The 22,885-nt window shown below is 40.5% G+C and overlaps 1 protein-coding gene across 1 annotated transcript in view; it reads left to right on the top strand.

Moving 5' to 3' along the window:
- slc6a15 (solute carrier family 6 member 15) overlaps positions 1 to 22,884 on the top strand; it is a 24,047-nt gene extending 1,163 nt beyond the window's left edge. The window contains exons 2-12 of the mRNA XM_072695615.1: positions 860 to 1,344; positions 7,576 to 7,733; positions 7,966 to 8,092; positions 8,288 to 8,469; positions 11,601 to 11,711; positions 14,602 to 14,843; positions 16,294 to 16,483; positions 18,131 to 18,323; positions 18,473 to 18,632; positions 19,329 to 19,491; positions 19,805 to 22,884. Coding sequence (XP_072551716.1) covers positions 1,044 to 1,344; positions 7,576 to 7,733; positions 7,966 to 8,092; positions 8,288 to 8,469; positions 11,601 to 11,711; positions 14,602 to 14,843; positions 16,294 to 16,483; positions 18,131 to 18,323; positions 18,473 to 18,632; positions 19,329 to 19,491; positions 19,805 to 20,191 — 2,214 coding nt within the window. The 5' untranslated portion in view covers positions 860 to 1,043 and the 3' untranslated portion in view covers positions 20,192 to 22,884. The remainder of the gene's footprint in view (positions 1 to 859; positions 1,345 to 7,575; positions 7,734 to 7,965; positions 8,093 to 8,287; positions 8,470 to 11,600; positions 11,712 to 14,601; positions 14,844 to 16,293; positions 16,484 to 18,130; positions 18,324 to 18,472; positions 18,633 to 19,328; positions 19,492 to 19,804) is intronic.
- The last annotated feature ends 1 nt before the right edge of the window (position 22,885 follows it).

The following is a 22,885-nucleotide window of genomic DNA, read 5'->3' as shown; positions in this document are numbered from 1 at the left end:
GAGACAACGTCTATTAACAACTAACATGGAAATCTATTCCTGATGGTTCGCTTACTTTTTCTTCTATACACTCTACTAGAGCTCTCTACTGATGTCTCTTGGCCATACTGGCTATATTTAAGACGTTTACACCTGCATGAACATCACCAGATGTCATTACCATCACAAACACTTATGTGTTGGTAATGACATGTGACGCAATCACACTTCTCAGGACGCTAGGTCATGGATTTCCTAATAGTGTGCTACCCAACAGCTGAACAGAATGTGCCTTAAGTACATATAAACCAGGGCAAATATTTTTGGTACAATATGTCGCTAATAGTATAGATGATAATGGCACTGAATAGTTCTGCTCCATAGTCGGTGGAGATACGTGATTAATGTAATTGCTGACCTGCACCCCCCCCCCCCCCACCCCCTCCGCCAGCCAGTCTTTCTCTATAACATTCAGCTGCGTTAAGGTTGCGGTAATTACGGTAATGTCGAGGATGCTAATATATTGGTCCAAAACATGCAATATTTGCATAAATATGAAAGTAAACAATACATTATGTGTCTTTTTGAGTCATTATGGAAACATATTGTGTTTTTATATATTTAACTGATATTTTATCAGATGTTTTAGTACTGATGTTTACAACAAAAAACGTTATAATATAAAATAAATTGTAAATATATTGTAACTAATCTATTACTTTCGTAATAAAGTGTTTTGAACATGAATTTGTGATCTCTGGTCATAAACACCCCCCTAATGAATGATTCCCCGGACATCCAACAGCAGCAACCCCGCACCGCAGCCAGTGCGTGAGCACGTGGTCTAATTCCCCGCTCTTTCCCTCTTTCTCCATCCCAGCCAGCAGCTCCTCTCGTGACAATGAGTAGATAATTCCTCCAGCACACCTCCATTTCTCTCCATACTGTCCCTAAACGTTCAGATTCCGCACTGGAGCCTCCTCTCTCCGACTGACTCCATCCTCATCGCCTGCAACATCAAAGACAACAGACACTTTCACCCCCCTCTTTTCACCACCTGTCCAATGCCCAAAAACAGCAAAGCCGTCAAGAGAGGAGAGCTTGACGACGAAGATGTCACGGAGTCTGTCAAAGACCTGCTTTCCAACGAGGACTCGTGCGACGACTCGTTCAAGAAGAGCACGCTGGCCGTGAGCGCGGCCGCAGAGGGGAAGGCGCGCGAGGCGGAGGAGGGGGCGCTCAGTGCCGAAGAGGAGAGACCCGCGTGGGGCAGCAAGCTGCAGTACATCCTCGCGCAGGTGGGCTTCTCCGTAGGACTCGGCAACGTGTGGAGGTTCCCCTATCTGTGTCAGAAAAATGGCGGGGGTAAGTGACGCTTGTGTGGTACAGGCTAGGCTCCTCACAGGTGTTTTGTGGTGTTCTTCATGGGAAAATCTGATGAGAGCCCAAAGTATGTGTGTACTGGTGGAGGAGTGATAGCTAGAGTTCCAGCTGACCAGCCCCCACCTATAGACCTTGTTGGCTCTCTGGTTGAATGTAGGTCATTCACCTTCTGCCAAGCTGAAATGTAAAGACAAGGAAAGACAGACATATTCACCACCAGGGTTGGACACAGATGGAATCCGGCTTCCGCCTTTGACCCATCTGTGCAGTGAACACACACACACACACACACACACACATGTACACACACACACACTAGTGATCCCAGGGCGGTGGGCAGCCATTGCTGCGGCGCCCGGGGAGCATAGTGGGTGAAGGGCCTTGCTCAAACGCCCAACAGTGGCAGTGGTATAGAACCCACCCCACAACCCTGTCATCAGTAGCCAAGAGCTGTAGTCGCTGAGCCACCACTGACCACATGATGTGAAATTCCTACTGTTTAGTAACGAAAATTTGTTGGTAACTTGATGTCCCCCCAGTGTTGTTTTTTGACAAATATGTGTCTAAATTTTTGACCAAAATTCAACGTCTGCACCAATCCCTGGCGAGGGAGGACTGTTCAAGTCAGCTTGTCAACAGATGCACATGAGGGGGAGCTCAAACTGTGACTTGTATTTACGACAGTGGAGTAAAAGTACCAGTTTTTACATAACGCTGTCATGCAGAAACCTTGTGTCTCAATTTCTGCCAGCAAAAGGACAGACCCTCTTGGCAAATCAGCTACACCATTTAAAATATTAATGCATTTTAGATTTTTATATTCCGTTAAAATCATTAAACTGTTAGGATATGCAAACATGGTGTAGCCTATTTCTCATTTATAAATCTTATGTCTGTTCATTTATGCCTTATAATTAAAATGAAATGATGAAATAATTATCTCTATATACACTCTATGGACAGAAGTATTGGGACACCTGTTCGTTCATCGTTTCTTTCAAAATCAAGGCTATTAAAATAGTTTATCCATATTTTGAGCATTTCTCTGAAGATTTGATTATACTCAGCGAGGTCAGGATGCTGGATGATCCCCAACTCCCCAACTCATCCCAGAAGTACTGGATGGAGCACCAACCATCATTCCAGAGAACACGTCTCTACTTTTCCACAGCTCAATACTGGGAGGCTTGGCTTAATGCCCCTCTAGCCCATGCCTGGCATTAGTCACAGTGCTAATAGATTCATGCTTATTTGCTCCAGAGAGTCCTATTCTATTAGTAAAACTTCTCTACAGGGAGTGTGCATGTGCATGTGTGTGTGTGTGTGTGTGTGTGTGTGTGTGTGCATTTGCATGTCTGCGTCAGCAAAGGATTGAACTTAAAGTAGGGGAATGCATTCATTAGAAAGGGTGTCCACAAATATGTAGACACATAGCGTAGTCTGAACATCTGAAGTAGTGTGAACATCTGACAGAAACCAAGCTTTATTTTTATAGCATGTTGGCTAAAAATATGGAAAGCAGGTGCAGTCTGGGAAGTGAGGCTCATGTGAATAAAGGGTGACGTCCTATTACGGTATATAGAAGGGGGTGAATCAGCAAGTCTTCTGCAGACATTTAACAGTTGTAACTCCTTTGCTAATGAGAGTCTTGCAGATGTCTCCTACTGCACCCTGTGTGTAAGCGTGATTCAGAGATGGGGCGATGTCATCGGAGAAGAAACCCTCTGCTGTTGTACAGTCGTACAGTACAGATGGACTCGTAGAGTTGGAGACTGAGCTAAGATTATTCTAAGCTAGTTGTTGCTGAGAAAATAATTACTTCAGCAGTGTTAAATTCACTTGACGTTTAAAAAGAAGCCCAGTTCCAACGATGCTCTTCTTTTTGGTTCTCACATAAGATGAGTAAAGTGGTCTACTGCAGCTTAGAAGATCTAACAGTTCTTGTAAGAGCAGACCACTACAGTGTGTAATTAGGAGTCTCCTCTTTGCTGCAGCAACAGATTCTCCTCTGGGAATCTACTCTTCTGGGTAGGATTTATGCTAGATGTTGGAAAATTACGGATGTGTGGATTTGATCGCATTCAACTGCAAGAGCATAAGATCATAAGTGAGGTCAGGTACTCAAGTTCTGGCACACCCATATCATAATACTGTATACCAACTTTGCATTGTAGAGCAAGGTACCAGTGTTCTCTGGAGCAATGGGTGGCTTTACATCCCTCCAGCCAATTCTAGCATTGGATATGATGATGTAAGGCTCATGTGCAGTTGCTCCAGACCATCCCATTCCAGTGCCATTGCTTTTCTGTAGGGATTTCACACAGATCAATCTGTGTGTGTGTGCCTTAAAGTAGTTAAGGTTCACTAGATAGAAGGGCTGTCTAGATACTCTAGACATATGATGTACCATAGAGGAAGCCTGAAGCAGACTGTCTGCCTGTGTCAGGTGTCTTTAGGTTCTCTCTTATGTTCTCTTTTTGAGACTAAGCAGAAGTGGCAAACAATGACTTCCACTGCTTGTTTGCCCACTTAAAAAGGCAGAACGCTGCAGCACGGTAAAGACTAAAGAGTTCTGTTCTTGCTATTCAATACATCAGGAGCTCAGCATGACAAAGGATCCTGCATCACTCAATGAACTGCCACAAACTCTACTTTGACCCTCAACAGGAAACACCAGACCATAAGCGTCGGTTCCTCTTGGCTTGGTAAAGTGCGAGACACTTCCTCATTTCCAAGAAGTGATACTATAACATGCTGCTTTGTCTGTAAAGTGCCGGTACGTCTTGCCTACATCTTGCATGTGTCTTGTCATGTCTGGAAGATAATCATAGGCTATATTTTCACCCTGAGATTATGCAAAGCTCCTCAGTCTCCAGAGAAAGCTGATTACACAGCATTACCCTAGTCTCTCTGATAGAGTCATACTGTAGTTACAGTATGCCTTCTCATAACCATTTCTGTCTACTTTGGCTAGAAATGCAGAGTATGCTCTATGCTGTTGTTGGCTGAAGGTGGTCTGCTGGTAGCAGGACTGCTGGAGTGTTTACCTGTTAATTCATGTATGGATATTTCATGTACGGACCTTTATCTATACTGTGTGGTTAACCTGTGGCCACATTTGGATGTGGGCAGGTGTGGCAGCTGTGTTTGTCAGAAACCATGTTTTTGTAATCACCATGAAGGTCACTGCAGGGTCTTTATCGTGTCTTCCAGGCCATGATAAGTGAGTGGGTGCCCTGCTGTGCTGGTCTGTAATTAGATTAAAGAGACTTGGCTGAGTGTATGGCTGTGACTGAGTCTCTGCATCTCTTCATGTCTGCTCTCTGTCTATTTCTTCAAACATCCTTATCTCACTGTCCGAGTTGCACCAGACATCAGCATACATACACCCCATCTCTCTGACTCTGCACTTTGACCATCTGCATAATAGCCTGACCCAGTAATAATTACACAAAGCCCTTGACAATTTTTATAAAATTAACATAAACAAATAGTTCTGTAAGCAATGCCATAGAATAACTAAGGTAAAGGTGCACGTATTTGTCACTGTACAGTGTACAGCGAAATGTGTCCTCTGCATTTAACCCATCTGGTAGTGAACACACACTCACACACATGTGTTAGGGGCAGTGAGTACACACACACACACCCCGAGCGGTGGGCAGCCAACTCCAGCGCCCGGGGAGCAGAGAGGGTAAAGGGCCTTGCTCAAGGGCCCAACAGTGGCTGCTTGCCGAACCCAGGAATCAAACTCACAACCCTGTTATCGATATCCCAGTGCTCTAACCGCTGAGCCACCACTGCCCCTACTATAACTATGACAGTAGGAGGGTAAAGACTTCTCTCATACATGTACAGTCAGCCACCACCTCTTTTTGAACTGCAACCAATTTGGCAGTGCCAGGCAGCCAACGCGCTTGGAGGAAAGTGCTGGGTCCCCAGCTCCACCACACCAGCCACACCAATATTGCTTTAGAGCAATGAGGGGAGAGAGCACTGCCAATTGCACTCTCTCGGGCCCTGGGCCATGGTGGTAGCGCATTAGACTGTTAAGCCACTCTGAGCCCTAGACATGATGTGCTTTTAAAGCACTGAATTGTTCACAGCTTATGGATATAATGATGGATCCCATTGTCCTTGTTGTCCTCCACAAATCCCAAACATTGGTGAATGCCAGAATCTTGAAAACTGTGAAATTCCTTTTTTGAAACAGTTGAAAATAGGACCCCATATTTGTAATAGAGATGTGTGGGTGTGAAGTGTAATCATTTCGCTTTGGTTAAAGAGTTGCTTGGTGCCTCCACAGGAATCCAAACATACTGTCATCCTTCTGGGAAGATGTTTCACGAGGCTAAGATGAACTATTCATTCATTTATATCTTTAGCTTATCTTTATCTAATCTGCCTGTAACATTGTTGTGATAGCTTCTGGAGCAAATTCTAGTATTGTATGTATGCTGGTGTAAAGAAAGTAAATGTCTACAATTTATTATATAGACCTTAAATATGTGGTCTCCAACCCTGATTCTAAAGAGCTCCCCTTCTACACACTTTAGATCCAACCCTAATCCACCCCACCTGATCCATCTAATAAATGCCTACAGAAGCTGAATGAGATTGGAGTTGAAAACTGCTGGAGGATAGGAGAGTTGGAGACCACTGCCTTAGACAGTTATAGAGAATACACAGATGAGCCATAACATTAATACCACATCCTTGTTGTTATGTCCATTGTCCATTATAGTGTTGGTGCTCTAGTTTCTTCCTCCAGCTCTGAGGGAGTTTTTCCTTGCCACTGTCGCCGTTGGCTTGCTCACGGGGGTCTTTGACGCTTCATGTTATTTCTTCTTTCTTCTCTGTCTCTGTTCTTTATTAAGTAATAATTATGTAAAGCTGCTTTGTGACGACAACAGTTGTAAAAAGCGCTATACAAATAAATTTGACTTGACTTGACTTGACTAGTTCTTTACCAGTGGTCACAGAGCGCTACCCATAGGGTGCTCTTGGCTGGATATTTCTGGTTGGTGGACTATTCTCAGAAACAAGAAGGTGGTGTTAATGTTACAGCTGATCTGCAAGGTTGAAAAGGGTCCTGTAAAAAAAACAAGTCTACAAACATGAATGAACATACAATAACAAGCCATTTAAGCTATAAAGCTTGTAAAGTGTACCACCACACTTGAGCTGTGGTAAGACCTTGGCAAGGGTGGAAGTGGTTAAGCACAAGAGCAGAGGGGTTATAACCTGAGGGCAGAGTGTGAATGAAACTAGCACAAGACAGAAGACCAGATTGGTTTTGATAGAGCAGTGAGCTAAATAGTCTAGAGTCCGAGGGGGGGGCGGGGGAGTGCTGTTCACTTGTAAAACCACTCAGTGAGCAATGACTTTAAAAACTGAGTCACTGATAGAGGGAGAGAGAAAGAGAAAAAAGAGAGAGTCACGCTACCTCATGACCCTAGCACATGTTTCCAGCCCTTGAGGCCAAACAAGTTTAGTCCCTTTAATTTTCTCAATGCACTGCCATTGTATAGTCACGCTGTCCCCCTAAAGGTACTGAGAAGGAATGTTTTTGTAGTTATTGATTGTGGAGTGTGTTTGGATTTTTTTTCCCTATAGGACTCTTTTAAATACTTGATGATGTTTATTATTGCCTAAAGCTCATATGTTTAAATGCCATAATAGGCTTGTAGTAGATGTTTTTGAACAAGTGTTTTCTACATTTAAATATGTATTTCTGATTAAGTGCAGTAAATATTCCAAACCTAGCTCCTGACCTAGCTCCTTTACCAGTTTTCATGAATTTTATGAGAAGCAATAGCTATTTTAATGGCTAGTATTAGGGCAGCGTTATGTGATAATTGGTACTGTTTGCTCCTGGGCTCCCCCTACAGGTAATATAAGGAAGGATGCATGCAGACTGTTGCTGGAGAGGAATAATTCAGGTTTGCAGCCATGCACAGTTCTGGCAAGAGGCGTTGTGCTGCTCCACCAAAATTACATTCAGAATTCTGGCCTGGATTGGCAATGATAGAGACACTCTCCTCCCTGGTACAGTTAGTGGAACATCAACATGATTTTCTTAAGGGTTTAATACTAGCTGACCAGGATACACTGCTGGCACTTAATTTGACTCTCTGTTGCATTTTTTATTATTTGAAATTTATTTATTAGCTGAAATTCGGCTTGGGATATATCTCTTTGTCCCCCTGATAGGAGCATACCTGGTGCCTTACCTCATCCTGCTAGTTTTGATTGGCATCCCACTGTTCTTCCTGGAGCTATCCGTGGGCCAGCGGATCCGCCGTGGCAGCATCGGTGTCTGGAACTACATCAGCCCTCGCCTGGGGGGCATTGGATTCGCCAGCTGTGTGGTAAGTTTCATGCAGAGATTCTGTGTGTGTGTGTGTGTGTGTGTCCGTACACACAATAATTAATTCAGGTGCATGGTAAAAATAGCTAAAGACGAACATATTCGCTGCCCAAGGGAGAAAGGGCTAATGAGTCGCTTGTTAGTGGATGTGGATGGCTGTATTTTGTGCTTCAGTGCTCCTGACCTGGATGGGACACAGTGCACTGTTTTACATGTGTATTCTGTCAATGCAGGTTTGCTTCTTCGTGGCCCTCTACTACAATGTCATCATCAGCTGGAGTCTCTTCTATTTCTCCCAGTCCTTTCAGCATCCCTTGCCCTGGCACGAGTGTCCTCTTGTGAAGAACAAGACCAGCACATGTGAGATGATTTGCAAGACTTTGAGATGCCTTAGTTTTAACATAATTAAAAAGGCTAACTATGCAAACACAAATTAAGTGCACTACATAACCATTATTGATCCTAAGGCCTAAAGCAGAATCCCAATGTGGGTTCTTTCTTCAAAAGTCCATTCTGCTCATACTGGAACTAACACTAACTGCTCCTGTTATACAGATGTGGTGCCTGAATGTGAAAAAAGCTCCGCCACCACCTACTACTGGTACCGGGAGGCTCTGGACATCTCCGACTCCATCTCGGAAAGTGGAGGACTCAACTGGAAGATGACCCTCTGCTTGCTGGCTGCCTGGTCCATGGTGTGTCTGGCCATGATCAAAGGCATCCAGTCCTCAGGAAAGGTAAGACTGGCAGCAGCAGTATGGAATAGTTTGAAATATTGTGTCTGTATTATGGACTTTTATTTTAGTGACAGACTTTGTTTTTATTAATAATTCTTTTTATATATTTTTTGTTTGTTTGTTTTGGGTTCTTTTGGGGGGGGGGGGGTTGTCTCCCTTTTTATCCTACTTAACCCAACAGTTCATAGCTCCCCCTGGCACTATCAATGCTCCCAACACTAGGACGGTAAGGACTTAACATGTCTCCTCAAATACATGCAAAGACAGCAACCGCCTCTTTTCGAACTGCTGTCGATGAGGCATAGCCAGGCAGCTGAATCACTTTAGGTCCCCAGTTCCACGGCACCAGCTAAAAGACACCTGACTTACTTAAAGATGTCTCCTTTCACACTTAGCCTGTGTCCATTTAAGACTCCCAGGCCTCGTACTAATAAAACTCTCCACTCACACACTAAAGTGAAGGAGCTGCAGAAGTGTGGCCCTGCTCGATGGGTTGTCTCATGGCTCTTGTGGCTCAATGTTTACAAACCATACTGGTTTTATCCAGACTCTCTGTTCACATGACAGAAACTGCTCAGTCTGTATGTTTTCCCTGCAGCTCTGCATCCAGATTGAGGGAAGCCGTATATAAGTTATGGATAAACTTTGGCAATTAATCCATGGTTCATGTGCGTCCTTAGGTTCAGTGACATTGGTAAAAACCAACAGTCCTGGAGAGTGTCTGGAGAATTTCTCATTTTGTTTTTTAACTAACACATTTTGGCATGTGGCCCTTCATCAGGGCTTTCAAGCACTGTTGTAAGAATGCAGTCTTTCCCATTGCCTCCAGCAGATGCCTTTAGTGGCACCAAGAACTTTCAGTCTCTCATGTGATTCATGTCAGGGTGGCATAACTCACCCCCATCAGAATACAACGAAGTATGTGTTCCTGACCTTCCCATTTTTAGATTTCCTCTGGTCTTGTGACAAACATAATTATATTCAAAGTTAGGGGTAGTAAATTATTGATCCCCTGAAGATCAATTTCAATTTACTTACATGGTTAGATGTTTGCAGGGCAAGTAAAATATGATTCTGCTCTGGCTCCTTCTTTTGTCCTCACAAAGAAAAATCAGTCTACACAGCAGATCTGGTAGCTCCCTGTGCTGTCCAAGTGTAACGTTCCAGACTGCCTTACTCACTGGTCCTCTCCAGCAGCTGTCTAGCTGTCGCCTGTGCTCACTTTTATCATTAGATCATGCAAGATGAATGTTTTTTTTAACAAAGTCCTGTGAAAATGCCTTTAAAATGCAATAACCTACTAGCAATTCACCAAATAATTCACCAGTATGGAAAGTAGAATTCTCTATATCAAGCATGCTCCAAGTTTGCCAGCGTGCTGGTGGGCTTATTACAGTGAGTGTGGCCCCTTTGCCTCTGTATGGGCCTCTGTCTGCCAGCATAGGAGGGAGAAACTCTGGGACTGGACTGTTAGAAACTGAAGGGGGTCAGAGAGGTCTTTGAAGCTTAACAACAAAAGAATATTAATGTCCTATTCACTGTTTCCACAAAAGCGTATTTCAAGAAAAAAATACCACATGGACTTGCTTTTTTCTTACATTTGTGTGTGTGTGTATGTGTGTGTGTGTGCATATGTGTGAGTGTGTGTGCACGTGTTAGAAAGAGAACAAAAAAACGTGTCTGTTGCCATGGTTTTTCGCGCTCTAATCTCACTGGCAAAGTGAACAATCTGTTGGCAAGGCAAATTGCCACTATTTAAGCAGGGTCCAAGTACAGTATGTCTGGAGCGGAAAACTGGGTGTTTAAAGGCTCATCTAAAGATTCAAGTGGATTGCTGTGAAACCAAGAACCTAAGAAATGTTTGAACCAAGTCCTATTTTATAATTTTGTGTAATCGTATCCCCTACCTTAGCCTTTTTGCTCTTTCTCTTTATAGCATTTATCCAGGGTTATTTGATTGTATAAAGAAAAGAGAAAGAGATCTTTCATTAACCTTAGTTGAAGTTCTTAGACGCTTAAATTATCCATATTTTATGGTTTAAAATTGTCTTGATTCTAGAGAGCACTAACATTATGCTACAGAGACAGAAAATTATACAATATATTTAAAATGAAAGGATTGCAAAGTAGCTTGTTCTTGTTCTAAATCGGGATCTTATAAATCAGCGCAACAGAGCAATAGACATGTAAAATAAATATATCACAATTTTTCGGACTCCGCGCTCCCACATCAGTAAATTGATTGATTCCTGTGCCTTTTACCTTCTGCAGAATTAGCTGTTAGCTGCACAATTATCTATTATCTAAATTATATTAATCCGGTGTGAATCGCCATGTGGGAAATATTTTTAAAAAATCTATTGTCTACTACAAACCTGATGATGTTTTACAACGTTCAACACTTAAATCCAGAAGGTGAAATCCGTAGCCTATAGACTACCTATGTGTTATGAACATGTAGCTGCTAATTTTCTAATTTTCGTGGTGGAAAAAGGTAAAAAGCGTTTTTGAGGCGGATTGATGTACATTGGTGTAAAATATTGCTTTTGTTTAACATATTTATCTTAGACAAATAAAAACTGTGGAATCACTAACACATTATGTATTGTTCAGGTTGAACTGACTTCAAAGATATTGAAATAATGGCTTAATACTCTCTTAACCCCTCAACAAAGGCTTATTACACACTTCTGTACAAAGCTGGTGGGGCTTTTCTTTGGTAATAGAATTTTTGTAATTACACTTTCGGCCTGCCAGCAGACCATAAGGTGCTACAAAAGGCTCTTTGAGAGATGCCATAGATTAGATTATAAACTATTTGGGTTCCATAAAAATATTTTTGCTTTAAATTGGTCAAGAATTTTACATCAGCTTATTTAAACCTTCAAAACTTTCACACATATATTTTGTCTACAAAAATGTAACCAAAAATGTTTTCTCTATGGCAACTTTATTGTGTATAATGTGTGTGCCTGTATCAGCAAAGGACTGCACATTAATTTAATCACCTCATGAGAGGGCTGTTATGCTGCTGGGCACAGTTAAGCTAGCTGTGAAGGTACCTTGATGTATCTTTTTTAATTGAGTGTCAATAGTTGACGGGCAATGAAATGTTCTCTGAATGTCTGCAGGTGATGTACTTCAGCTCCCTCTTTCCCTATGTGGTGCTGATCTGTTTCCTGGTGAGAGCCCTTCTGCTGAAGGGGTCTGTGGACGGCATTGCCCACATGTTCACCCCAAAGGTAAGACCCCAAACACACAGGGACAGTACGTGTGTGAATGACTGAAATCTAATGGGCCCCTAGGTAGGCACACACAGATTCTCAGTCTAATAACTATTAGTTGTATGATCTGACGTTAATGGAGTTTTATGTTTGGCACCCCTGGTCAAATTACATGTAATTCATTATTTTTCAAAGTTAAAATAAATACATATTCTCTACAGAAACACGTCTGCACATTTTAATACACAATTACTGTTTTTTGGATAGATTTAACACATTTTGGGGGAAATGTAAAATAAGGCATGTACAAAGGTTACAGTGTACGTCATATGTTATGTAATGTTTTTCCAATATGATAAATTCACCAAATAAATACAAATTAAAAATTGCCTGAAAATGGCATGTTTATGATTTTAAGAATTTAAGGATATGTATACTACTAGTCAAAAGTTTTAGAACACCTAATTTTTGTCATGAAATTAAATTGATGCATGGCCCAGGCAAGCCTGCTGTTCTTATTTTGACATCTTAGCAAAGGCTTTCTTACTGCCACTCCACCTGTCCTGTTCAACCTGCAGCTGAAACTAAAACTTGGTCTGGTGTTAAGCTGAGCTACAAAGTGTTGTAAAGCGAGCAATCTGTCACACAAGCGGTTGACTCTCAGAAACCTATCTTCTGATGCTGTTGTGTTTTGGAGTGTATCAGACCTCTTTCTCTAAACCAGACCTTTTCAGTTTTCTCCAGTTTCCAAGAGCCTTTTAAGGCTGTAGGAAACAGTATTCATCACACCCTGGCCTGATTTGTACTTTTTCTAAAGGAAAGATCTACACTTTTTATCTGTCTGTTTTTTTGTTTTGTTTTTTTGTTAAATGTTTTGTAGAGATTATGATTGCAGTGCGAATGTGCAATGTGGTCTAAAAACTGCAGTAGAGAGTGCAGTAACACTGTTGTTTCCAACACAGCTTTTATTAAAACAGATGGTTTGTAAATTGTACAATTGGACAAATTGTAAGCTTTGTTTTCTAAAGCTGAATTCACTTCCATTAATACAGATCAGCTGCTGTAAGTTTTTACAATTTACTTAGAAATTACATTTCTTTCCTCAAAAGCTCTGCCAGTTTACTGCCTACTTTTGTGACGTTTGAGGCCACTGGGCTTTGTACCATTTTAAGTTATTCACTGGACTTGAAGCTTAAATGCCAGTAAAAAGTGAAACAGTGGGGGTGTTCTGAAACTTGACCAGTAGTGCACTTATTGTCCCTTGGAAAATCAACAAAACATGTCATTTGCCCAGGGGTGCTTAAAGCTTTATTTAAGACTGCATTGTATGTACAGAATAGTAGCTTCTGAGTTGCACTTAAGAATCTTATAAGTCTTATTTATATAGTCTTAAGAATAATAACGAACTGAATAATAATAAGGCTGTAAATGAAAGGGTTAAGTCCTAAGCCACTAAGACACGCACAGCTCTCACAGCAACAGTTTAGCACAATTAACTTAACCTGCTGAACCTCAAACGCAAGGGATGCACCTCATTTATAACGTCACTGTTAAATTGTTCATCAGCAATTCCTCCATGTGCTCCACTGGGTGGTCTAACAGAATTTTCAGAAAACAATAATAATAACCATGGAAACGGCATTGTCCTGTCCAGTCTCCCAGCATGCATCTGTGTCGGTAACATGGCAGGTTCCAGAAACAAATTAATTCCTCCTCCAGTAGACAGCCTGCATCCCAGCAGCGTGTGTCTACTCCTGCCAGCTACTTTACATAAAACAAACACATACACCACACATACACACACCACAGTCAATGCTGTCACATGTCAGCTCTGTGCCTTAGATCACTGTCTCAGCTCACGTCAAAGATTTTCAGCGTGTGTTCGTGCGTCAGAGAGTGTGTATCTCAAGGGTCTTTGTGTGTCTGTGTGTAAATGTCTCAGGTTTATCAAGGTGGCGTTTGTGCTATTTTTGTTCTGTTCTGTTGAAGTGGGTAGTTTTAGTGAAGAAGAGGCTTACAGTGATATTAATATGAAAGTTTTAATCTTTTGATAAAGGAATAGCATTCCAGACTAGACTCTCCTGCTATCAGTCATTTGGTTATTTGCATAATTACTAATAGCACAGCCACTTCATAGTTGTCACGCAAAACGTTTTTTTTGCCATTTTTCACATGTATATCATACATCTAAAAGCATGATTTTGACGTAATGTAAATTTGGCATTTGTTCTTCACTTTGTATCCAAATTTAATAATTAATGAACTGCTAGAAATACTCCAGAATGACTTAATGATAAAATTATATAATTTAACATATTTTACATTTACTTCCATTAAACAAACATCAAAAAATGTAAAAGCTGAAATAGTTCTTCACCTGGTTAAAGTTTTTTTTGTTTTGTTGAAAATCCTTTTGTAGATGGTTCTGTATATTAAACACTATATAATTAAAGTGCTTCACTATTGTTATTGAGTCAAAAACTGAATTACTGACCTCTACTGTAAGCATTTTTTGTAGCATATAGTTGTCATGCAAAAACCTTGTGTCTCTGTTGTTCTCTATACTATGTCAAAACTTCATGATGGACAAGTAGAAATTAAAATCTTGACATTGATTTCCATTAAAAGTTACGAAGGGTTTATTCCTTATCCCGTAAAATTGCTGTTTTGGAGATACAAGGTTTTTGCTTGACAACAACGATATAGACAAGCAAGAGTAAAAACTGTTCCTCTGTTAGTTAGTTCAATAGTAATCTGTTCAGTGAGAAAAAAGGATATTTAGGGTTTGATTGTTTTATTATTTTGTCATGTTCATTATTATTTATTAACCTAAGATGCATTTATGATGTTTTATTTTTTTATGGTGTTATTGACCAAACTGACCAGTGATCAATATGTGTATTATCAGCTGGAGATAATGTTGGAGGCGAAAGTATGGCGAGAGGCTGCTACGCAGGTCTTCTTCGCTCTGGGTCTGGGCTTCGGTGGAGTCATCGCCTTCTCCAGCTACAACAAACGAGACAACAACTGCCACTTTGACGCCGTGCTGGTCTCCTTCATCAACTTCTTCACTTCTGTGCTGGCAACCTTGGTGGTGTTTGCTGTGCTGGGCTTTAAAGCTAACATCATGAATGCCAAATGTGTCGAGCTGTGAGTCCCATCTTCTTACAAAAGCCAGTACAAGGAAAAGGCTCTTGTAGAGTGTTTGAAATTTAGGAAAGTCCATGAGCACTTATTGTAGTATAACACATTGTAGGATTGACACTGCACATTTCATTCAGCTGTGGATGTACCTCAGTGCTGCACAGTATTGCACTGAAATTGCTGATGTGCTTGCTGATATAGTCTTAAACAAATGTTTGTATTTTTATAAGTGTGAATAAGTTCAAATCCTCTACAGAATCACTCTTCTGCACATTCTTAAGCATAGTAAAATTTTTTGTTTGCTTAATTTTCTTAATTGAAATATTACAAAACAATGTAGGGCTTTTTTAATGTTTTATTCTTATAGAAGACTTGTTCACTTTGTATCCAAATTTAATAATTAATGAACCTCTAGAAATACTCCAGAATGACTTAATGATAAAATTATATAATTTAACATATTTTACATTTACTTCCATTAAACAAACATCAAAAAATGTAAAAGCTGAAATAGTTCTTCACCTTCACCTCTACAGAATCGCTCTTCTGCACATTCTTAAGCATAGTAAAAATTTTTGTTTGCTTAATTTTCTTAATTGAAATATTACAAAACAATGTAGGGCTTTTTAAATGTTTTATTCTTATAGAAGACTTGTTTACTTATTTTTACTTAGCTAAATGCTTTACTTGACCAGGGGTGCTGAAACGTTTGAATAAGACTGTACACATGTTTTCTATGATCTTAGAATGATCAGGGCTGGTTTACTGGTTGGGTTGAAGTTGGGTTTTTAATCTTTTCAACACTTTAAAACATTATTGGGGTGGGAAATAAGCCAGAAAGTTGTGTAATTATGGACAAATGAGGAACAAGCAGTGGACTTGCATAGGAGGAGACACAAAAAGTTTGAGAAGAATTAATAATAATCAGTTAACCAGTTGCAAAGCTGATTTGTCATAAAACATATGAAAAGAACTCCATAAATATGACTGCCAAACAGTAAGAGTCAGTGAGAGTCAGAGGAACAGTGGGAATTATGTTAGAATTACAAAATCAGACCTTTTTGCCTTATTTAAATATATTCTAAATGTGTATTGAGTATGTAACATTTTATGTAATGTAAAAGGCTTAGTACTGTGTATTCAGAGTTCAGTTATCAAAAACTAGGTAGTTATTTTATAATATTCTGCCAGAGTATTTCTAAAGTTAAATAGATAGATAAATTAGAAGTTTAACATTTTAAAATGGCATCAAAAATGACAACATTTTACATTCAACATTTACATTGTTTCAACATGTTTTTTCCCCAACATTTTACATATTGCGCTAAACGTTGACTATTAGTCCAGTGTTTTAGAGTGATAGAAGATATCCACAGTGTTATCAGGAAAGCATATTGCAATATAATGTGACCACAATAATGATAAAATATTGTCATCTTGGTTTACTAAATGTTAGGAATACAAAGAAGATCGTTGGTTACCTGGGTAACGAGATAAGTCATGACTTGATCCCGCATCACATCAACTTCAGCCATGTGAGCACAGAGGACTACCAACAGATGACTGACATCATTCGTGGCGTGATGGAGAAAGATTACTCTCGTCTGGGGCTGGACAGCTGTGATATAAATGAGGAGCTGAATAAGGTAGGCAGAAGTTTCCACAGGAAACAAGGAAAACAGGTTGTCCACTTCTGAACTTTCTGTGGACCTTAGTCATTAAAGTCTTTCTGCAGGTGTAATTCTTTTTTTAAATGTTGACTTTTATGGACACGAGCACAGTTTCGAAGAACAGAATAGAAAATGTGAAAAAATTAGGTCTGTAAAAGAAAGTTGGTTTTCACCATCACCAAAAAGACATCTCACTTAGCTGTGATAAAATGTTCTTTATTTTTGTGATATTAAATACATTTGATTATACATCTTCCTCTGATATTAATTAAAATGTCATAAAAAAATTATCATTAGAGATTTCTTTGCTTATTAAAATACTTTCCAAACTACATGGTATTGTAAGTTTAATCTTGTCCCATGTGTGAGTAAAGGAGGAAGTGTGGGTGGAAAGTGAGAGCTGCATTAACAGAGCAGTGCATTACCAGATGATGAAATAAGCAGAAATAAATGCAGTAGGTGTCCACTAGGGTGATGCCATATCTTCCTTTGGGTATTCAAAGAAGCAACCGTAGACAACAGTCACTCTGAGTGTCTGACTTCTATTCATAGAACAAGCTGACTTTGTCTTTGTATGTTTTTTACTTTAGCAAAATGCTGTTTCTCTGCATCTTAGTGATCTCCATCATGTTGAATAATTGACAACACAGAGAAAAGTAGAAATCATGGAAGCAACTGACAAGCAGTTTGTCCTGGAAAGGGAATTCAACTCTATTTATGTACTTTTCTGACCCAGAAATAGGATATTCACTAAAGGTAACATTCTGTCCTGATTATTACCTCACCTCCAAATAAGAATGGACCTTTTTCTTCTGGACATTTCTTCTTATAATAAATCATAAGATCATGACATTCACCATAATTTGTTTAATTTACAAGGACAGCGGGATCCATAATTATAAGAGCAGAGCTGTGAACAGTTTAGAGTTTTAAAGACACATTATAAATCTGACGTAGACTTTTTGTTAGGACTTTTCTCAAGAACAATTTTCAATTGCCCAATGCTGTTCTAACCTCTAAAATGACCAGAACTCATCAGGACCCTCCTACAGTTTAATAATAATTCAATCAGTTTGTATTGGTGTCCACACAGTTACTGAATAATAATATATTTTATGTAATAACGACTATGTAGTAATAATCATTTTTCAAAGTTGTTAATGGAAAGACTTCAGAATCAGGAAAGTAGTGTACTGAAGTGTAGTGTTGATAAAATAGCATCTTATGCAAATATTTGGGTAAAAGTGTGAAACCTCAGCTGTGACCTTGTTACAAAACAGGTGTTGTGGTCTGATGAAGTCAAAATATAACTCTCTAGCCACAGGTAACAACCAAAGGTAAGTTTAGAGCAAAATAAAGGGACCGTAATAGGAACTCATTTCCAGCTGTGAATCATGTGGGAGGATCCATCATGCCTTGGGGTTGTGTTGCTGCCAGTGGCTTCCACAAAATACCAGCAAATCCTGGAGGCTAACGTCAAACTTTCTTGAGGAGTCACAAACTAAAGTCTTTGGAATGTCTCTCAAAGTCCCTTGACCTAAACATCATAGAAATTTGTTGAGACATTTTTTCTACTTTAAAACCTGTATATCCATGTCCATGTTCCGTCTCTTTCTCTCTCAGGCAGTGCAGGGTACAGGGCTGGCCTTCATTGCTTTCACTGAGGCTATGACCCATTTCCCCGCCTCCCCCTTCTGGTCTGTCATGTTCTTCCTCATGCTGGTGAATCTGGGCCTGGGTAGCATGTTTGGCACCATTGAGGGCATCATCACGCCGATCGTGGACACTTTCAAAGTACGCAAGGAGTTTCTCACAGGTCAGACCACAACTATGCCAGCCACAGCACTACACATCGTTTGCATCGTTTGCACACATTGTCTTTTGTGTAAAATCTTACGTTCATACAGTAAGTGACTATTAATGAAGGCCTGTTATTCACGTGTTCTTTTTCTGGCCTTCTTACAGTCGGCTGCTGTTTTCTGGCATTCAGTATTGGGCTGATCTTCGTTCAGCGATCAGGCAACTATTTTGTGGCCATGTTTGATGACTACTCTGCTACACTGCCCCTTCTTATTGTAGTGATTCTGGAAAACGTAGCTGTGGCGTGGGTCTACGGCACTGACAAGTATGTTACATATTTTTACATACAGAAAAGGGAAAGACTAGAAATTGCAAATGCGTCTTTGTTGTGGCCTGATTCTTATTATTGAGGTCAGGTCAGCAGTGCCCTCTGCTGGTTCTAGTGGTCAATGTACAGCCTCATAATGCCATGAGCATCAATCTAGTGTTGGATGCACTTAGAAATCAAAGAGAAAATTAGCCAGTCACACTTAATTACTTTTGAATTTCATTAAAAAAACAAACAACGACACTCATAGTAGTGACGTAGCATAGACCCCTTGTCTTACAGAGGCTGATCTGGGTCTGTTTGGTTAAATGGGATGTTAGCAGTCTAATGATGCTAATGCTAGAGCATAAGAAAGAAACTTCCCACTTGGTGAATGTAAATATTGTGTATAATGCACAGTTCTATTTATTATGTCCCTCTATTAATAGTAAATATATTTTTGCCTTTGTCTTGATGAAGGGTTCTTTGCATTGGTAAAACATCTATTCCTGTAACTTTATATATTAAATGCATCAGCAGTAGAGTGTTTTACTACTCTTATAAGTCAGGGAACCCCTTTTCAGCACCACATTTACACAGTTACTGAGGAGTTTAACCATGACATGGTACAACAATAGCTTTACACAACCATATGATGTTTCTGTGTTCTGTGAAGTTTTCTCTGTTGTTCAACGACTGTCTGTTTTTCCTCAGGTTCTTTGAGGATTTAAAGGACATGCTGGGCTTCACTCCCTTTCGTTACTATTACTACATGTGGAAGTATGTGACTCCTCTGCTGCTTCTGGGTCTGTTGACTGCCAGTGTCATTCAGCTGGGCATGACTCCTCCCAGTTACAGTGCCTGGATCCAGGAGCTGGTGAGTCCTGCAGCGCTTCTAGTGTCTCAGATTAGGAGAATTACACCAAATCACCATCTGTTGTACTAATAGCCTGTTTCCTTAACACAAGCATATGCTCTCAGCTCATTTACCGTCCTGTAAGGACAGAGAATTTACTAACTGAGTAGCAGTTAAGGCTTAATGGGTGCAATTAAGCTGTTCTCTGTGCATATGCCTCCTTCGTTCAATAGCCTTTAACAGGAATGCATGATAAACTGCTTCAACTCAGGATTAAGGTTGCAGGCATTTCCTGGAATAATCCTTTTACCGTATGTGTATGTTTGTGTCTCAGGCTCAGGAGCAAACCCTCAGCTACCCCCCATGGGGTCTGGCTGTCTGCATCTCGCTGGTGGTAGCCGCTATCCTGCCGGTGCCCATAGTCTTCGTTCTGCGCTACTTCAACATCATTGACGAAAACGCCTGCGGCATGTCCACCATCTCCTACAAGAAGGGGCGCATCATGAAGGAGAGCGTACGCAGAACCAGGGAGGAGGATGAGGGGGATGACACCAGTCTGCTTCAGGGGAAGACCCCCAGTGAAGCACCTTCGCCCATGCCTCCCAACAGCAGCTACCGCAAACAGAGCGGCTCTGCGCAAGCCGACCCTGCCACCAACGGTCACTACAGCGTTGGTTATCTGATGGCTGACATGCCGGACATGCCAGAGTCAGACTTGTGAGGACAAGTAATTTTGTCCTGTATTTCCCTTTGCAACTGAGCTACTATAAGTGCTTACGTATGAACTTGCATCATTCCATCACCTTTTGTCATGCTTCATCATCCGTGATGTCTGTAATGTCCGTCAAGCTCATCTTTCCTGTCCCACAGTCATCATCTCCAGCTATTTTTCCTACTGCCTACCAAACGTCATCTATTTCGGTCACATTCCATCTTCTTAAAAGGCCCATATTGTGATATTAAACAATTAGCAGCTCTACTGACCATACAGGAGGTCTATAATTCTCGGCATACTTATCATCCTCCTTTCACCCTGTTCTCCAATGTTCTCCCCTCAAAACCACCACAGAGCAGGTATTACTTGGGCGGTGGGTAATTCTCAGCACTGCAGTGACACTGACAGCGTGGTGGAGTGTTAGTGTGTGTTGTGCTGGAACGGGTGGACCAGTGCTGTCCACTTTGACACTCCTACCTAGTTGATCCACCTTTGTAGCCTTCATGGCCACATGACGCAGCCAAAAGGACACTCTTGGCTGGATATTCCGGATGGTGGACTATTCTAGGTCCAGCTGTTCCACTCATACCGGCACACACACACACTAACACAACACTACCATGTCAGTGTCACTGAAAAGCTGAGAATGACCCACCACTCAAATACTACCTGCTCTGTGGTGGTCAGTCCTGTTGGGTCCTGACCATTGAAGAACAGGGTGAAAGGAGGCTAATTATAGAACTACAAAGTGCTCCCCCATATGGTAAGTGAAGCTGATATAATGGACAAAAAGTAGTGTAGAAACAGGGGTGTGGTTTTACTGAATTGGCTGATCTGTGTATATTCTGCATAAGCAGTTTGGACACCCGTTCACATGGATCTGTAAAACTGTTACTGCAGAGAGTTTTGAGCAACTCCTTTTGGGAAGATGATTAAAGGTGGTGCTTTAAAGGTCAGGAAGCAAATGTACCAATGCAACCTTCTAAAGGATCCAGACATCCTGGACTCTTTAAAGTTTATTTTTCCTGACATTCCCAATGTTAGGACATTCTCTATATTATAGCCTGTATTTTCTTTGGGATGTGGTGTGCCTCATTTCACTTGTACAAGAGTCAGTCAATCAAAAAGGTGGCGATTCACAGGTATCACTCTTAATGAGAACCTGTCATACTGTTAAACAGCCTTTTAAATAAGAAACCATTACATTTTGTAGTGTAGTTAGAGCTACTGAATTGCCTAATTCTAGAACCTACAACTATCTGCAGTACTGTGCAAAGGGTTTTTGCCACCTGTGAAAACTAATATTTAAAAAAGCTGTTTATTTACTCAGTGAAATAGTAAACAATAGCCATACAAACGGAAGCGGTTTTACATCAGTGTTCATTAAAACCTCTCCAAAGCTCTCCTCAGGGAGTCTAGTATTCTGTATAGTTATCATTCAATCATATCAGCCTGGTTTGGTACATCAATGCTTAATGATGGTAAATCAGGTAAGCTGGTGATGGAATTGAACACATCCACGCTGTGCTGGCTGGTGGCTTCCAGGAGAAATCTGGAACCAAGATTTGTTCTTCAGACTAGCTCACAAGATCTCAACTACTTTCTTCCTTACCTTGCGGAGATGAAGGGTTTTAAATAATGTGCTGAGATGCTTAAAACCTCTGCACAGTACTGTAGTTCCTTTGCACTATTTCAGTTGGCGGGGGCATGGCCACCCCAGCTGTCAACCTAAAACCAAGTGTAGCACTTATGTTCTTGGACATAAAACAGTGATGTCATTGGTTTAGTTTTCCTCACTCCAACAAACAGCCTGTATAATACTGAAGTATAAAGACAGCCTGGTCTTTGGTGCTTAAAACTGCTTTCATTTTACATAAGACTTTCAGGGGGTCAGAAAAGAAAATGTAGATCATGGGTCCTTTGACATTTTTCCATACACACTGTATTATCTCCCCACCTTCCAGTCTGCTGTTCCAACCATTGTTATCTACACCTTACTACACTGTTTGTGGTCCTGAAAACAGTGTTTCATCTTGTATTATAGCTGTACATAATCTAGATGCATCTCTCACCCCAGAGTTGTGCTCACGTGAACACAACCTCCCTGGTATGTCAGAGCTAGGGGTGTTTAACTGAATCATAGAAAGGCTGTACATATTGATCATGCAAGCAAGGACAGTCACTGTCAATCAAAAAAATTAAAATAAATGAGATTAGAAGCAGCTTAGCCGCTTTGAAAGAGTTTAGAATGTACTGTGTATGTGAAACGTAAAGAAATAAAATAGGGGAAAAAAAGAAAAAAAAAAATGCAATACAACATTTCTTTGGTAACACTGCTATGACCTTGTACAACACCCTACAGATGGCATTTACACCCCAAATGATTGTTCTAAAACTGTGTGCCTAATACCTTCATTTGTTTATAAAATACACCAAGGATGTTGTAAATTAACAGTATTCTGTAAATATATACTATAAATATATTTATCTGGTGATAGTTTGGACATCAGAACACCTTTTTTTGGTAAGAAGCGCTTAAGATCTCAAATGCTAGCTCTTTTTTTTGTTTGTCAACCTATGTAATGTCAATTGTCTGTTATCCTCTTGCTGTAAATACCTACTTAAAAAAAAAAGCATTACAAATGCTTTGCAATTTCTCTTTTCTGCATTGAGATTAAAAACAGAAGAAAAACATCAAAT

Source organism: Salminus brasiliensis, chromosome 13 (genome assembly GCF_030463535.1).
Source record: "Salminus brasiliensis chromosome 13, fSalBra1.hap2, whole genome shotgun sequence".
Classification (NCBI taxonomy): Eukaryota; Metazoa; Chordata; class Actinopteri; order Characiformes; family Bryconidae; genus Salminus; species Salminus brasiliensis.
This window is presented reverse-complemented; position numbering and strand designations above follow the sequence as displayed.